Source organism: Cydia splendana, chromosome 26, assembly GCF_910591565.1.
Source record: "Cydia splendana chromosome 26, ilCydSple1.2, whole genome shotgun sequence".
Lineage (NCBI taxonomy): Eukaryota > Metazoa > Arthropoda > Insecta > Lepidoptera > Tortricidae > Cydia > Cydia splendana.
The window spans coordinates 10036550-10055202 of record NC_085985.1 but is presented as its reverse complement, the minus strand read 5'-3'; the positions used below and the strand labels follow the sequence as shown (position 1 = coordinate 10055202).

Here is an 18653-nt window from a genome sequence, read left to right as displayed (position 1 = left end):
AACTCGTAAACGGTGGCCAATATATTAAAATGTTGTTAAATGTTAATAATCTACACAAAATTCTCTACAAAAAAGATTCAGTACACTTTTCGCAGGGATTAATATTTAAAAAGATAATACAGAGGGAAAGTTAATTATAATAAATTCTAAGGTTCCTTGTTTTTATTTTTTCGTTAATAATTTGAAAAAACAAAGCAGCGAGTAAGTTCATTATAATAAATTTTAAAGATATTATTTATTAATAACAAAGTGAAAAAAAAAACTAAACGTTAAAATTAAAACTAAAATATAACAAATCTTAAACTAAACTTATAAGTAAAAAATGCTCCCCAGGTCACCTTCATGAGTTATGGTGCCCAGAAGGCTGGCAGCGTTACCTTTTTGGATGGCCAGGCTTATCCTCTGGCCGAGGTAGCTGCCAGCCCTCCGGTCACCTGAGATGTCCATGAGGCGCTGGGACATTCCTTAAATAAGCTTTTTGTGCTAGGCCCCCACGGTCCCAGAGTCTCTACGCCAAACGGCGCAAATATGTAGCCCTCACCGAGGACAGCATATTTGCGCCGCTTATTCTGTTCAGCGGTTGTAGCCGCCGGTCCCGCCTTGACGGAGGTCGCCTGTAGGTGGGACGGCGCGAGCGTGTCAACGCAGGTGGCGTCCCACACAAGCGTCCTCCCCAGCCTTCACGGAATAAGTGAAGTTCCGTCGGGCCGCTTGCCGTCGTCGCGTGCGATACCGTTCGGCTCTAGGATGGCCGGCACGCTAATGGAAGCAAGCGCCCTCCGGATGACATCATTCAGGGAGGTGTGGCGAGAGATGCGGCCTGCGCTTCTCTGGCAGGGCAAGCCGTGGTGGCCCAGCTCGTCAACATTGGAGCCACAGCGGCAGCGGTGGGGCTCATTGGTTTTGACCCCCAATCGCAGACTGGTAGCGAGTGCGAGGGCCTTTCTCTCTAGGAGAGTGCCTATGTTGGGGGATGGCAATGCATGGAGCGAGAGCCCCGACTCTGGCTCCGATACAGCTAAGAGACGAGCGCGCTCTGCAGGGCTTTGAGCATTATCAATAAGAGCTTTTAAGGTGGCTCTGCAGAGGGGCTCATCCCAAAGTTTTTGAGAATGAACGAAGGCTGAAAAAAAAATCAGTCTTTTAGCCACCACTTTGTTTTTTATTTTTATTTTGTAAAATCAACTTCACAACCTTTTTTAGCGTGTAATTTCCTGTCATTTGATACCACACACGATTTTTAATATTTTTTTTGATTTTTCAAATTTGAAATGTCAATAAATGCGTTTTGCATGCATATATTTTGATATATTTTTAGTATGTCAAAAAGATACACACAAAGAACTAAAAAATCAAACCCCGTCTTTGTGGGAATTATTTTGACCCTTACATACAAATTTTCATACGACTCCTCTACTATAATAGGTATCGTTGTTTTTAGTTTTTAGTCTTTTACGTAAATAATTTGTCCCAAAAATATCACGTTAAACTGACCTGTATCACAGAATAAATAATAGTACTATACACACAGTACAGAAGATTCACTCTCTAACAAAACGCGTCTGTTACGATTAGGACTAGTGATGCGCCGTTCCCGGGAAATTTCCCTAGGTGGGAATTTTCCCGGAAACGTTCCCGGGAAATTTCCCATATGAAGAGAAACTAGGGGAATTTTGAAATTGCGCATAGATTATACTATTTTATTATCAGAAATTCAGTCAACACTTAGCATCTTAAACTTTTTTCAAATACATTATAAACTGTATCTCATCCGCCTACGTAAATTCGGTATCGTCTAGAGTCGTCCCATTCGTTTTTTATCAAGTTCTTAAATTAGTCCCATTCTGCTTTCGTCACCCATTCTACATTCGTCAAGTTCATCGGTGGTCTTTTTCATATTTGGTTATATTTGGTTGTTTGCCTTTTTCTTATTTCGGCTTATTCCGGTATTCGTCATCATCTTCTTTGGGCTTAGAGGATATAACCAACGGAGACGCCATGTCTAAAATTTTCGGTACAAAATAGTCTGCCGTTTTTTACGGGGGAGGGGCACATCAAATGTATAGGTACGTCATGTCAGATAAACGTCAGTCCATACATATGGTTGACATGTGGTTGACCATTGGCCGCCTATTTTCGACAGAGGGGAACGCCTGTTAATGGCGGCTCCATTGTTAATTACTCCGAGTCTTTGGGCATGTTCGATGTTAGTCAATTTCTTTTTTAGTCTCATTCGTTATTCGTCCTATCGTCTTTGGACTTATTCTAATTTCGTATTTTTCTTATTTAGGCTCTTTTGAAATTTGGACACATTCTCTATTTGTCCCGTTAAATATTCGTCCCGTTCGATATTCGTCCTATTCGATATTCGTCCCATTCACTATTTGTCTCGTTTGTTGTTTTGATTCCATAAACAATCATTCTTATACTTAAATATTAATTAAATGTATCCTAAACAATACACATGTAGGGGAGATTAGTCCAAAACGGGGACACGGGGCTTACTCCGTCGTGCTGTGCCTGGCCTTAAACCAGGGCACAGTAGGTATAGTATGGCTACTTAGATAGTATCAGTTTCAGACTGATTAAAGCTTTGGTAACTGCTGTCAACCTTCTTCAGGGCGACTTCTATGACACTCACGGGAAGGAAGGGATGATGAAATTGATAACCACACTGGGAAAAAGACAATCAACAAATATGGCCAAAGATGACAAAGACTACCAGCGAAAGTGACGAATGAAGAATATGACAAATTAAGAACTTGTCAATAACCGAATGGGACCAACAACGAACGTGTCGATGAAAAAATTACGAATAATGAATGAGACTGAAAACGAGATAGACTAACATCGAACATGTCCAAACAAGATAATGACGAATGCCGGAATGGGTCGGAATAAGAAAAAGGCAAACAACAAATATGACCAAAGATGATAAAGCCCACCGACGAACGTGACGAATGTAGAATGGGTGACGAAAGCAGAATTGGACTAATTTAAGAATTTGGCAAAAAACTAATGGGACGACCCTAGACGATACCGTAAATTCCCTATACTCCCGGGAAATTTCCCATTCTTCCAGGGAAATTTCCTATTCTTCCTGGGAATTTTCCCATAGTTGCTGGGAATGATTCCCCGGCCAAAATATTTCTTTATTTACAATAATACGTCATTATTCAACAAAATCTATACAAAGCATCACAGTTTAATCAGGGTCAAAATAAGTTAGGTACCTACTAATAAGAATAGTGGAGTTCCGTAAGTTTTTACCAAGAAACTCTTCTACATACGAGTGTTAAGGACGTGTTCTTGTGAATGTTTTTGCATTACATTATCAAAATACATATCCAATAAAAAAACTGTAGCCATAATTTTTGGAATTAAAAAAAATTGTATCTATTTGTAGTATGGAGAAAATTTCGAAATGGTCTGACTTCGTTAAAATTTCGCATTCAGGTACATCGGGGGCTTAAAGTGATGCCATATTTTTTTTAAACATCCAAAGTGGCGAATGTTGTAAGTAAGTTGATTTCCACTTTCCAAGTTTTTTTTTGGGAAGCCACTTTGCATATAACGGTTTTTGGCTACTTTATTTTACTAAACGCAGTTACTTGTCGTTATAGCTAGCTTTAATTAAAATTGTAATACACTTAATCTATGTTTCAATATTCCCCTGTTTGGGGAAAATTCCCGGGAACACCGGGAAATTTCCCAGGAATTTCCCATATGGGAATTTTCCTTGTTCCCGGGAAATTCCCACGGCACATCACTAATTAGGACAGATATGGCCGCTAGGTGGCGACAGCGCCACACGCGGCTAATGGCTAGCCACCAAAATTGGTGTGAGACGGATGTACTTGTAGCTACCTGTTGCAAAGCAACTAAATCGCGGAGTGAGCCACGCCTGCCTATATATCTATTTTGTAGGAAATGTTATACAGCGAATTAAGAAATATGGGGCATATTTTTGGTTGTCTACACCCATATTTTTACACTTGACTGTACTCACCCTTATCAGGGGTGCGAAGCTCCTGACTTCGGCCAAACTCGGCTCAGCATTGCTCCGAGCAATTATTAGGGTTGACACAACTTGACGTCCCTTTGCGTGCACGACCACAGATAAGATAATGGCTTGAATTGGCAACCCTAAACAGCCGAAAGGGATAGTGCCATACATTAGAAAGGGACATTCGACCTTGAACCGCTGTCAAACTTCGGTTTTGTAGGAAGTTTCCTTTCTGTACGGTAGTACTATTATTTATTCTATGCTCTTATGTGGACGTATTGCGTAAGTCGTGTTTTAATACAACTCTGCGGAAGGCGCAAGACAGAAGCCCCTCAATTCAAATCAATTGTACTTTTCTGTTGTATCTTTTTACTGAGGTGTACCAATAATAGTAGTTTGTGTTACAAGGGATCAAAATGATATATTTCCGTCAAGGGCGTACATTGAATCCTGAATGAAGCGATGGATTCTACAATAAAGTAGAATCCTGAGCGTAATGAGGGATTCAAGTGTTAACGCCCAAGACGAAATAATTTTGATACCGTGTGACACATACTGCTTTTCACATCAACTATGAGGAAAATAAAAAAATCTTAGTGTTGACACTACAGTTTTGCCACTTTTTAATCTCTACTCTTTTTTCCAGGCTGTACATACGATGTTCATAGTTAATTATATTAATATTTTATACTGGCAATGAAATGTCGTTGAACAGAAAAGTGCCACTTTGATCCCTCCTAGCAGGGAAGAAATAGTAGTTTGTGTTACAAGGGATCAAAATGATATATTTCCGTCAAGAGCGTACATTGAATCCTGAATGAAGCGATGGATTCTACAATAGAATGCCGAACGTAGTGAGGGATTCTAAAGTAGAATCCTGAGCGTAATGAGGGATTCAAGTGTTAACGCCTAAGACGAAATAATTTGATACCGTGTGACACATACTGCTTTTCACATCAACTATGAGGAAATAAAAAAATCTTAGTGTTGACACAATTATTATGTTTCAAAATATTATTCAAGCTAAAAAAAGAATGCAAAAAATAACAAAAACAGTGTACTAGAACAGAAAAGTGCCACTTTGGTCTCCCCTAGCAGAGAGGAAAAGTGCCACTTTGATCCCTCCTAGCGGGGAAGAAAAAGCCCTTTTCCGAATAGGTGATGTGAAAAATTCATTTTCTGATTAGGTGATGTGAAAAGAGTATTCTATCTTACTAAGGGATTATAGCAAAAGTCATCATTATCATTATCACATGACATTATTCATTCTACATGAGTACCTAAAGTGTCATTCTATGGAACTTGCTAACTATGTAAACAAACCGCCATTGAAATTGTCAAAAATTATGAATTTACTAGTGACTTTTGTTTACAAGTTCCATAGAATGACACTTTATAGTCACGTAAGGTTAAACCACATATCTGGGAGACCGAGCTTTGCTCGGAGAACATATAAAAACTCAAAAATGCTCGTTTTCCCAGAGATAAGACCTAGCTAGATTTTTCTCCCCCGAAAACCCCCATATAGCAAATTTCATCGATATCGTTAGAGCCGTTTTCGAGATCCCCGAAATATAAGCATATGTGTGGTGACCTCGATTGACTTATGTGCTCCGTCTAGTAGTTGAGGTGGTCTGTGCCTACACATAATTTTTTTTATTAGCCTACTTTGGTATCCCACTACTGGGCACATCATTATCAGTTTTCTTTTTAAATTAATATTGAATTCTAGTTCAGTTTGAATGTACTCTATTGACCATTGGATCAATCAATCAATTGACTGCGCCCGCTCGCCAAACACTGCATGATCCGTTCAACAATTGACCCTCTTAAGGACTGACCTTCGGTTGCAGGCCATATATGGTAGGGGAGCCCAAGAGGGGATTGTTGTGTTTACTCGAACGCGTCAGATTAAGATATGAATGATATCTTGCTACCCCGTGTAGTCTACCTTTACCCCTTTTAGCCGTCTATGTTGAGCCCTTGGTTGGTGGGGGGTTGGTGGGGGGTTCAACAAATTGTTAAGCAGATTGTGGATTTGGTCGTATTAGTCCAAATTAACGCTATAATTGTGCTATTACTAAATCTGATAATTATTTGCACGCATTTCCTTAATCTGACGGTTACAATGTAAAAATTAGGCGTCAAACTTGTGTTCGTCAGATTAAGAAAATGCCTACAAATAAGTGTTATATTAAGTTATAGAAAAAATATAGCATTAAAGTGGACAAAAACGACCAAACTGTGGGTTTGTGTGGGTAAATAATTATCAGATTTAGTAATAGCACAATTATAGCGTTAATTTAGTTGCTTTGCAACAGGTAGCTACAAGTACATCCGTCTCACACCAATTTTGGTGGCTAGCCATTAGCCGCGTGTGGCGCTGTCGCCACCTAACGGCCATATCTGTCCTAATTAGTGCCGTGGGAATTTCCCGAGAACAAGGAAAATTCCCATATGGGAAATTCCTGTTTCAATTTTCCCCAAACAGGGGAATATTGAAACATAGATTAAGTGTATTACAATTTTAATTAAAGCTAGCTATAACGACAAGTAACTGCGTTTAGTAAAATAAAGTAGCCAAAAACCGTTATATGCAAAGTGGCTTCCCAAAAAAAAACTTGGAAAGTGGAAATCCACTTACAACATTCGCCACTTTGGATGTTTAAAAAAAATATGGCATCACTTTAAGCCCCCGATGTACCTGAATGCGAAATTTTAACGAAGTCAGACCATTTCGAAATTTTCTCCATACTACAAATAGATACATTTTTTTTAATTCCAAAAATTATGGCTACAGTTTTTTTATTGGATATGTATTTTGATAATGTAATGCAAAAACATTCACAAGAACACGTCCTTAACACTCGTATGTAGAAGAGTTTCTTGGTAAAAACTTACGGAACTCCACTATTCTTATTAAAACTGACGGTTACAATGTAAAAATTAGGCGTCAAACTTGTGTTCGTCAGATTAAGAAAATGCCTACAAATAAGTGTTATATTAAGTTATAGAAAAAATATAGCATTAAAGTGGACAAAAACGACCAAACTGTGGGTTTGGTCGTTTTTGTCCTGCTTAACGATTGCTTAACCGTCCACCAACCTAATACATTTACATCTGCCTCTACATTTAATCAATTGTACTTTCTTTTGTATCTTTGTACTGAGGTGTGCCAATAAAGAGTATTCTATCTATCTAACTAAATAAAAAAAAATGTAAACGCTTTTTGGCTCGCTGGGAAAAAAAATTAAATAACTTTTTTTTCTTCTTATCATCCAATATTTCGATTCCATTAGGTCTGTATGACGCTTGAGTAAATCCCGATTTAGCATCGTGGGCTGCCCTACTAATACATATGTCAACCGATTTGTCTCGCCCTTCGTTCGTTGATAGACGTAAAAATGAATGGCCGACTGGATGTTAAAAACTAAATTAAATATTAAAGTGCTTGACTGCTTGTTAATAAATCGAGTACCTTTTCTAAAACATCACAGCAGTTTCAAAAAATACACTTTTTATGTTAGTTTTATTTTATGTGATTTCTGCTTGAAATCACAAGGTATTTTGATCGTGATAAGAAAAAAGTCCCAAGTTTTTTCCTATTGTTACCATAGTTGCATGTTCTTTGTATGACAGTAACACAAAAGACAGTTACAAAAATGTATGGAAACTTTTGGGACAGATTTTTATTTCTGTTGGGATTAAAAATAACATAGAATACAGAAACATTTTCACAAATATTTTTTTTATTAAGCTCGGTCTCCCAGATGCAGAGATGTGACGTATTTGAAATACTTGTATCAAAAAGAATAGATAGTATAGAGGGCTCCTGTCATTGTAAATTTTGTAGTCACTGTAAATTTACTGCCATCTATCGACACACGACTAAAACTGAAAATGAAAACGTATAAAGTTATCAAAAAATGTATATATATGAATAAATGACTTTATTATTTTTATATCTTTTTGATCCATGTTCATTCACTGATATCTATGTGTTAAAATTGTTAAATATGAAACGGTGTCGTCACGCCATCTAGCCGACCATAGGCCAAAGGTGTGTGCGCCATCTATTCGAGAATGACTTTTGCTTGAATTCCGAGGCACGTTTTTTCCTTAGACTTTATTCGTCTTATACGAAGTTACATATGTCTTTGCTTGTATTTAAAATGCAAATACAAAATGCAAAATACCTATTTTGTATTTTGTATTTAAATACCTTTTGAAGAAAACTATTTTGTATTTTATTTGAAATAGTTTTTGGGACCTATTTTATAGTAGGTAGGTAATGTAGATAGGAGTTACAATCTCTTCTGATGTGACAATCCTGGCAACTCTCTCATTCTTTTAACATGGATCTGTTTAGTAACGTCGCACATGAAAAAAGTGGAATCTTGAGTGTTGCGAGGGTTTCAAGGCACGAGAGGAGAACAAACTTTTCTGCCCTGCCTGGTGAAACACAAACGAGTCCTTTTCATCACACTAACGAGAGGCATTAAATTGGCTAATTGGCTGTAAAACATTACAAATTAATGCTTTAAAAGTTGGCCGTTAAAAACCATCATCCATACCTACATCCTACCGGTTAATATGGGCCATTTTATTTAAAGTTGTCCCCTACATTTTTTTTTTCAAAATTCAGATTTTTTTATGTTATTTCTACTCAGAGACTCGAGCTCTTTCTATCCTAATAGGAGAAAAAAAGTGTCCCAAGGTTTTTTCCCATTCTGTTACCATTTTTTCATAGACTTTGTATGACGGTTTCGGAATGGAAAGATCGAAAAATGTATGGATATCTTGGGACACTTTTTTTCTCCTATTAGGATCAAAAGAGCTCATGATTCTGAGTAGAAATAACATTAAAAAATCCCAATTTTGAATAAAATGTGTAGGGGACCCCTTCAAATAGAATGGCCCATATGAGCAAACAACTAGAAATTTGCACTTAGATAGAGGATTGATTTCAAAGAATAAAGAGAGTCTTTTCAACTCGGAAATTTCGAGTAATACTTTTTAATTCAGACTAGGTATTCACTACTCAGAATACCTCAAAAATAATATCGCAAAGTATTTGTATTTTAAAAAAGTATTTTGAAAATATCTATTTCGTATTTTGTATTTAAATACAAATTCAAAAACTATTTTATATTTTGCATTTGAAATAGTATTATCAAGGAAGTATTTGTATTTAAATACTTTTTATAAAGTATTTTTCACATCTCTGCCCAGATGTTTGTAAATAAATCCTGGAGTCACCTATGAGTCAAGTCGAAAACTTTTCCTATTGGCATTTATTTTGTTTAATAATAACTTGAATGAAATGCTGTGCCAATTTCTTCGACTTATCAAACGCCGCGGACTTGCCTCCCAAACGCATATCTATTTAAACAGATAGATAACACAAGTATACAAATATTTTTTTATGATATAGGAGCCAAACGATAAGCTAAAAAACATCCAATCCAATCCAATCTGAGATCTGAGATTTAAAAAAAAAAAAATAAAAAAAAAAAATTATTTTACACCATGCATGAAATAAAGCACCAGATAATTATTAGAAAAACACTGATAGGAGTTATTTTTAAACACGAGTTCTATTTAATAAATCGGATAGAAATATAAAAAGTAAGTTGACCGTGACGTCACGATGTAATGTTTCATATAAATTCTATATTAGCAACTCGTTTGACAGTTCTAAAAAAGTAACTAATTTGACTAGTAGGAAAATACCCTGTTATATATTAGTACCGCGAAATACGAAAGATACGGGTAGCAAGCGTCCGCGACGCGCTCGCGATCAGGTTGGCAGACAACTGAATTAGCGGCGAGTACACACTTACACAGACGGCGATAATATTCGTGTCGTAACATAGTACCGTCCACACCACAAGTGCTTTATACACATTACTATACAGTGTGGAAAGATAAGTCGGGCCCTGGAGGGAAACTACCTTAAATCCTTAAGCTGGCTCATTTTACATAAAGGAGACATTCCTTTATTTTTAAAAAGAAACAAAACTGCATTCAAAGATTTTTTTTTTTCTTGAATTACTTGAGTACTAAATATTAGATTTTATGGATACTTTATACGACAGACGAGTGTAAGACCTAATGTTTCTTAGAGAAATGTTATTATTAACATCTGTATCGACTAGTAGAATAAAATTGCAAGTGTTTATTTTTTGGAATTTTTAGTCGGTTCTAGTCCCGGGCAAGGCAAACGAATTTTAGAAAATCTTTAAATGCAGTTTTGTTTCTATTTAAAAATAAAGGAATGTCTCCTTTAAGTAAAATGAGCCAGCTTAAGGATTTAAGGTAGTTTCCCTCCAGGGCCCGACTTATCTTTCCACACTGTATATAGCGACGTGTGAATCGGATTTTGACAACCGGTCTGGCCTAGCGGGTACCATGCCTGTGAAGCCGGTGGTACTGGGTTCGAATCCCGGTAAGGGCATTTATTTGTGATGAGCACAAATAATTGTTCCTGAGTCGTGGATGTTTTCTATGTATTTAAGTATTTGTATATTATATATATCGTTGTCTGAGTACCCACAACACTAGCCTTCTTCAGCTTACCGTGGGACTTAGTCAAATTGTGAAAAATATCCCTATATATAATATTTATTATTTTAACAAAAAAAAATCGGATGCAGTGTGCTGGTCGCCATAGTGATAGCAGGGGTGCGAAACTCCTGACTTCGGCCAAACTCAGCTCCGCTCGGCTCAGCATTGCTCCGAGCAATTATTAGGGTTGACACAACTTGACGTCCTTTTGCATACACGACCACAGATAATGGCTTGAATTTTGACAACCCTTAACAGCCGAAAGGGATAGTGCCATATATTAGAAAGGGACAGCATGATCGACCCTGAACCGCTGTCAAACTTCGGTTTTGTAGGAAGTTTCCTTTCTGCACGGCGGTACTATTATTTATTCTGTGGTGATAGTATTTCTGTGCTCCAACTTGAGCACTTCTGTCAGCAACAGTACAAGGCTGCGGTTTTAGAGCCCTAGCTCTATATAAATTATAAACATATGCAAATCCACGGTCTTACGAAACCGTATTAGTTATTTTATAAATACCACGTCAGGTGGGTATCTTTCTTAGTCAGCCTACTTTATAAAAGTTATAAAGTGTACAAATTGTTTGTTTATAATAATAAAATAATAAAAAGCCCATTTATTCCATAACCAACTTAACTTAGCTTAGCTATAGGTTTTTTTTTTTTTTTTTTATTTATTTATTCTATAGTAAAATCTTACATTGAATCAAACAGAAAAGTGCCGTGAAACCCTATCGGGTTTGTACCGACACAACATTCGTGGATAGATACATTTTCATTTTACATTAAACATTGTTGTGATACATAGGATAGGATAATCAAAAGTTATATAAAATTACTTAAGTTCTACAATAAATAAATTAGCGGGTAAAACTAAATAGCCCACTCGAGTACGCAACCGGCCGTTCATTCCTTATCGCTGTGCGGTTTACGTGTCAAGAAAGTCTTAAGCGGCTCCGGTTTTCCTTAGGTAATTAGGTACACGAAAAAAAAAATACAGTTATAATTTTGAACTACAAATTAGCTAACATAAAAATAATTTGAAACTACATCTTTAAAAAATCTTTAAAACTAAGTAGGTTTGGACCCCTCTCGGGTAAAGGCCTCCCTCAAGTAAATTGTTTGTTTACTTACTTTTATTTAAATACCTAAATATACAGAGTATAGTACATTTTTATTCTACTTCTTTTTTTAGGGTTCCGTACCTCAAAAGGAAAAAACGGAACCCTTATAGGATCACTTGTGCGTCTGTCTGTCTGTCCGTCTGTCACAGCCTATTTTCTCGGAAACTGCTGGACCAATTAAATTGAAATTTGGTACACATACGTAAATTAGTGACCCAAAAATGGACACGTTTTTTTATAATTTTAAAATACATAGGTTCGAAGTTATTTAAGAAAATAGCCAAAAAATTACCCCCCCCCCCCCCCTTTATCTCCGAAACTACTGGGTCTAAAATTTTGACAAAAATACACAAAGTAGTTCTTTACCTATAGATGACAGGAAAACCTATTAGAAATGTGCAGTCAAGCGTGAGTCGGACTTAATGTACGGAACCCTTGGAACGCGAGTCTGAATTCATATAAATAGAATTTTTATATAAATAGAATAAAAACGTAGATATAAATAGACCAAAACAAGTCGCATACCAAACTGGAGATATAAAACGCGACCGACCGGTTCTCTGGGTCAAGGTGATATAACACATAACCGACTTATGCGCCGGCGCCGGCGAGGCGGTCAAGGGCATTCTAGTGATAGCCGGAAATATATGAACGTCATTGGCACTCTTACATATGTCAACGTTATAAGTTTTGAATCTTTAAGTAAATCATCTATAAAGAATAAAGATAAAGCGACCGACAAGGGCTCATCCATGAATTACATCACACGGTAAAGGGGGGAGGGGGTCCAGAAAGAGGGAGGAGAGGGGGAAGAAACATCACTGTAACTTATTCAAATCATTTAATTCGCTGTACAGTTAAATAACAAGTTTTTGGAACGATAATCATTTTTTTATGTGATGTCGCTCGTAGAATCAATAGCCGTAGTAAAAACATGAATCACATGCCTACTCGGGTAGATCAACAAATCAATCTGACGTCTCCTGTGCTGCTCCCTACAGTTTATGCACGCAGGGAGCAGGGATGTTGCGAATATTCGCATCCGCATCCGCGGAACTTTCGCATTATTTTCAACATCCGCATCTGCATCCGCATCCGCATAAAATCGATGCGGAGCTTATGCGGATGCGGATGTCGACCAAGTCGGTACAGGAACGTCTTAGCGGCGGCGTAAGTGCTGGGTATTTTCGTCATTACCTATAACGAAATCGTCAAGATCCAGAAAAAGTCGGCCAAGTTACTGTTTATTAAATATAACGCACCTAGGTATTATTCTTGCTCAAATACTAAACGTTTCGTTTTTTTGATAAAAATTACTAAAAATATAATGGTTGATGTTTTTTATGTACCTAATCTTGACATCCGCATCCGCGGATGTGTGCCTTTAAATATCCGCATCCGCGGATGTCAAAAAATCTGCATCCGCAACATGCCTCGCAGGGAGCGTAGGCGCCGCAAACGTGCACATTGGCGGCATAAGAGGACTTGGGGTAGGGTTATAGAGATGTTGTAATTGTCGGTCAATTACAACATCTCTAGCTAGCGAGAGTAAAGGTCTCCAATTCAGCTTGGACCAAAATGCTTTCATATCTCTTCTACAGGCATTTCTTAACCGGTCCCTGTGAAATGGTGCAGCTGCAATGCAGGGGCGTAGCGACTGCCGTGTCGCGGGTTCCCAGCAAAGACTTGCGTCTACGTCTACATGACTCACCGCTCGCGTTGTTAGCTCCCTGGCTGCCTGGCGATGTCTGCTGCCTGCTAGAGGGGCGTAGCGCTCGTCGCGTCGCGGGGCGCCAGCGGAACCCCAACATGACTCACCGCTCGCATTTCTCAGCTCCCTGACCGCCTGGCGATGGCCCGCGCGCTCCGCCAGCTGCAGGGGCGTAGCGCCGGCCGCGTCGCGGGCCGCCAGCGAAGCCCCGGCCGCTAGCAGAGCCGTGACGTTCTCTACGTGACCACGTTCAGCCGCTATGTGGAGCGCCGTCTGTGCACAAACAACATGCCTTCATACAAAGAACGCTTCACACTATACTCGGTACCTATCTTTAGGTATTTAAATAAAAGTAAACAAAATCTACCCTCAAATGGCTCATTAAGCCAGTTGAGGATAGATGAAAACATTACTTGATCAGATAATGTAGGTTAAATTCAGGTTGTTCAGTGATATACACAGGCGGTTTTGTATTTGGTTGGTTAGCCAACAAATGTTATACCCAAAAATTTACAAATTGTTTACTTTCATTTAAATACCTAAAAATACAGACTTAGGGACCGGTCCGGTATTCCCTTCAAGGGATTTTGAAGGGGTATTTTTAAGGCTATGCTTACCAAAGCCGTTGCTAAATAAAACGCTATCATTTGGTTTTATAAGCGCTTCATACGGGTAAGCTGAATATCCGTTCCTAAGAGTTAACCTCTTCAAGGGATATCGATTATGAATTAAAACGCTTAATACCATTTTAAACTGTCTCTTGGTATACATAGAATCGAATATTGCTCGTTTATGTTTAAAAAGTGAAGGACTGGGTGTCACCTGTGCTATCAATATTTTTTTGAATTAGGAAGGGGATAGCCTTTCGTTTTAGCGGTATCTCTGAAAGGGATACCTCTTCTTAGAGCTAAGTCAAATGAACGGGTAATAAATTCAAAGGGAAAGAAAATCGTTGGGGCTAAGTAGGTACCTATTCGATAAACAACTAAACCATTTAAAGGTTTTTTTTCTGGGGAGAGAAACAGCAGCGGTTCCTACATATTTGTGTCAATGTGTGTACCTTGCCCCCTGTAGCCGTGTCCTCTCTCGCATCGACAGTGGCGCCAGCGGCGAGCAGCGCGCGCAGACAGCGCGAGCGCTCCGCGCGCGCGAGTCGCGGGCGTCCGAGTCCGCGCCGCCCGCCACCAGGGATAGCAGGAGCTCCTCGTTGTCTCACAGTGTTGCCTATACAACAGTTGACAATTCCAGTACCTTATTGCCACCTGTCGCCGTGTCCTCTCTCGCGTCGAGAGTGGCGCCGGCGGCGAGCAGCGCGCGCAGACAGCGCGAGCGCTCCGCGTCCGCGAGCGCGGCCGCGTGCAGCGCGCAGCGCGCGCGCGAGTCGCGGGAGTCCGGGTCCGCGCCGCCCGCCACCAGGGATAGCAGGAGCTCCTCGTTGTCTCACAGTGTTGCCTATACAACAGTTGACAATTCCAGTACCTTATTGCCACCTGTCGCCGTGTCCTCTCTCGCGTCGAGAGTGGCGCCGGCGGCGAGCAGCGCGCGCAGACAGCGCGAGCGCTCCGCGTCCGCGAGCGCGGCCGCGTGCAGCGCGCAGCGCGCGCGCGAGTCGCGGGAGTCCGGGTCCGCGCCGCCCGCCACCAGGGATAGCAGGAGCTCCTCGTTGTCTCACAGTGTTGCCTATACAACAGTTGACAATTCCAGTACCTTATTGCCACCTGTCGCCGTGTCCTCTCTCGCGTCGAGAGTGGCGCCGGCGGCGAGCAGCGCGCGCAGACAGCGCGAGCGCTCCGCGTCCGCGAGCGCGGCCGCGTGCAGCGCGCAGCGCGCGCGCGAGTCGCGGGAGTCCGGGTCCGCGCCGCCCGCCACCAGGGATAGCAGGAGCTAGTTGTCCCAGAGAGCTGCCTGTAAAACCGTTGACAATTCCAGTACCTTGCCCACTGTAACCGTGTCTTCTCTTGCATCGACAGTGGCGCCGGCGGCGAGCAGCGAGCGCGGCCGCGTGCAGCGCGCGCGCGAGTCGCGGGCGTCCGGGTCCGCGCCGCCCGCCACCAGGGATAGCAGGAGCTCCTCGTTGACCTACAGTGCTGCCTATACAACAGTTGACAATTCCAGTACCTTGCCCCCTGTCGCCGTGTCCTCTCTCGCGTCGACAGTGGCGCCGGCGGCGAGCAGCGCGCGCAGACAGCGCGAGCGCTCCGCGAGCGCGGCCGCGTGCAGCGCGCAGCGCGCTCGCGAGTCTTGGGAGTCCGGGTCCGCGCCGCCCGCCACCAGGGATAGCAGGAGCTAGTTGTCCCAGAGAGCTGCCTGTAAAACAGTTGACAATTCCAGTACCTTGCCCCCTGTCGCCGTGTCCTCTCTCGCGTCGACAGTGGCGCCGGCGGCGAGCAGCGAGCGCGGCCGCGTGCAGCGCGCGCGCGAGTCGCGGGCGTCCGGGTCCGCGCCGCCCGCCACCAGGGATAGCAGGAGCTCCTCGTTGACCTACAGTGCTGCCTATACAACAGTTGACAATTCCAGTACCTTGCCCCCTGTCGCCGTGTCCTCTCTCGCGTCGACAGTGGCGCCGGCGGCGAGCAACGCGCGCAGACAGCGCGAACGCTCCGCGAGCGCGGCCGCGTGCAGCGCGCAGCGCGCGCGTGAGTCGCGGGCGTCCGGGTCCGCGCCGCCCGCCACCAGGGATAGCAGGAGCTCCTCGTTGACCTACAGTGCTGCCTATACAACAGTTGACAATTCCAGTACCTTGCCCCCTGTCGCCGTGTCCTCTCTCGCGTCGACAGTGGCCCCGGCGGCGAGCAACGCGCGCAGACAGCGCGAGCGCTCCGCGAGCGCGGCCGCGTGGAGCGCGCAGCGCGCGCGCGAGTCGCGCGCGTCCGGGTCCGCGCCGCCCGCCACCAGGGATAACAGGAGCTCCTCATTGTCCCAAAGAGCTGCCTGTAAAACAACCGTTTTCAAATCCACCGATTACATATAAATGCTTCAGAAAACAATAAAATGGGCCGTACAACGACCTCAATGACCATGTATACTCTGACAAGAGTGTACGACTAAGAAAAAGAACTACTATTGAATTATGTATAAATGAATTAATTTGAATAAATTTGCACTTTGCGACAGAAAAGTGACGAAATAATATATCATTAACATTACTTTAAGAAGAGAGACAATTTTATGAGAAAAGCATGCAGGGAGATGCAAATACAATGTAAATGTAAACATTTTACAGAAAAGTTTTTCCTACAAAACATGCTTATTTTAGCATTTTGATAGAAATTTTTCTAAATCTTTTAGGATTCCTATATATTATGCACTATATGTCAAAAAAATTGTAAGTCTTTTTTGCACCCCCTTTGCTTTAGGCTGGCCCTGTTTTATAAAATAAACACATTTAATTCAAGTCTCAGACTCTCATTATGGTAAAGAAAAATTATCAACATATAGCTAGTATTTCAAAATAATGTTTACCCATCCCTAAGAACTGGACAGCTGCCAATCATGGTATAATAATATACTCCGCCTGGTACTTCATTCCCGTCTTTTCTAGGTCACCTAACTGACACAAGCCTACGTCATCATGCGACAGCGCTATATGATAATATGCGATAGCGCTATATATAGCGGCCATGTTGTTGTGACGTAGGCCTGTGTCACTCTGGGAATAGAAGACCATGTTTTATTAGACTATGCTGCCAATTTGTACCTCCAAATAGCAGGGTATAAAGAATATGATTGGTCCAGCCGTTTTTGTGTTATTGTAAAAAACCTCCTCTTCTTAGTAAAAAGACACACTGCGAAGGTACTTCTTTAGTCCCTTATGCTTGCAATGTACATGATACTTACTAATAGCCCCCGTTTGGCCTGTTTTGACAGAATGGTAACTATGAAACCCTACATTGAGCATGTCCTGACATGCTCTTGGCCGATTTTTGTTTTATATTGTAGGTATTCACACACAATATAATATCAATTAACTTCCTAGTCATAGAATAGAAAAACTCACAAAGAAATTCAAGTATATAAACTATCAAAAACCTTAAAAATAGATGAGTTGTACAAATACCTTATTCAAAATGTATCTCCAATTTTTCCGCTCCATTACTACAAATGGTATCTTACCATTACATTTCGACACCATCGAGACTTCGCGGTGCGACTCATCGCGGATTACACGCAACTTAGTCGCGCACATTCTAATACTAATCCTATTTAGACACCCACTTTCTATAGCCATTTCTCCTCACCTGGTGTAGTAGGCGGCCTTGAAACTGATCCTCGTCAGGGGACAGGTCCATTTCAACGCATTTCAACTCAATTCTGCGGCCGAAACTAACATTTCCGGCAAACTGATGCAGTCAAGCGTTGCAAGCTGTTGACACTACATTACTGTAGCAAACACGAGATTTTCTAACAAAACTTTGCAGGAAACGAGTGAAATAATATCTTCTGATGACTTTGCAAACCAAGTTACTTATTTATTACGCTTTTATGTGATGCAATAAGTATTAATTAAATAGAATGTGTATTGATTTTAAACTGCAATTCTTTTGCATATAACAGCTGTCAATAGTGTCAATGTCAGCAGCATAGATATAATATACAGAGATACCTTCCAAGCGAGCTGTCAGTGGGACCACTTTTGTTTAGTGTACGATTAACAATGTGGCCCACCTTGCTGTAGCCATGTCGATAAAGTCATATCGATAAACTATCGACATTTCTTGCAATTTAAATTTTACTTCAAAGGTTTAACGATACCTAAAATGAACAAAAACGCTTTTATTCTTTATTGTGGTTCACAATTTTATAGTCACGCCCCAGCAGGGAACCAAGGGAAAGTTCAGATATTTAATTAAAATACATACATACCTACTAAAATAGGTGTTCCGCAATAATTGAATAATTTTATTATATTATAATATATTCATTATTCATTAGCATTTCAATTATGTTTATTTATTTATTTATTTATTTAAAATTTAAATCAGGCAACAAGGCCCATATTACAAATACCTTACAGACTAACATACATATATATATATTATAAACTTAAAAACTAAACACTATTTATGCGACAAAACGGCGTGGCTCCGTTGAATCGGCTGTTTATGTTTAACGAAGATATTGAAGCTTCAATTAATCGCTATTTCGTTCCGCTGTGTAGCGTTTATCGATATATAACATGATTAAAATCGACTTTTCACATCCCTAAAAGAGCACACATATACGTTTTCACCTAAAAAGGGGTCAC

The 18653-nt window shown here is 40.7% G+C and overlaps 1 protein-coding gene across 1 annotated transcript in view; it reads right to left on the bottom strand.

The window, feature by feature from the left end:
* Positions 1 to 17951, bottom strand: part of LOC134803083 (leucine-rich repeat serine/threonine-protein kinase 1) — a 122471-nt gene extending 104520 nt beyond the window's left edge. The window contains exons 1-3 of the mRNA XM_063775789.1: positions 17647 to 17951; positions 16148 to 16339; positions 13516 to 13681 (exon numbers count right to left, since the gene is read on the bottom strand). Of these exons, the coding sequence (XP_063631859.1) occupies positions 13516 to 13681; positions 16148 to 16339; positions 17647 to 17697 (409 nt within the window). The 5' untranslated portion in view covers positions 17698 to 17951. The remainder of the gene's footprint in view (positions 1 to 13515; positions 13682 to 16147; positions 16340 to 17646) is intronic.
* Between the last annotated feature and the right edge of the window lie 702 nt (positions 17952 to 18653).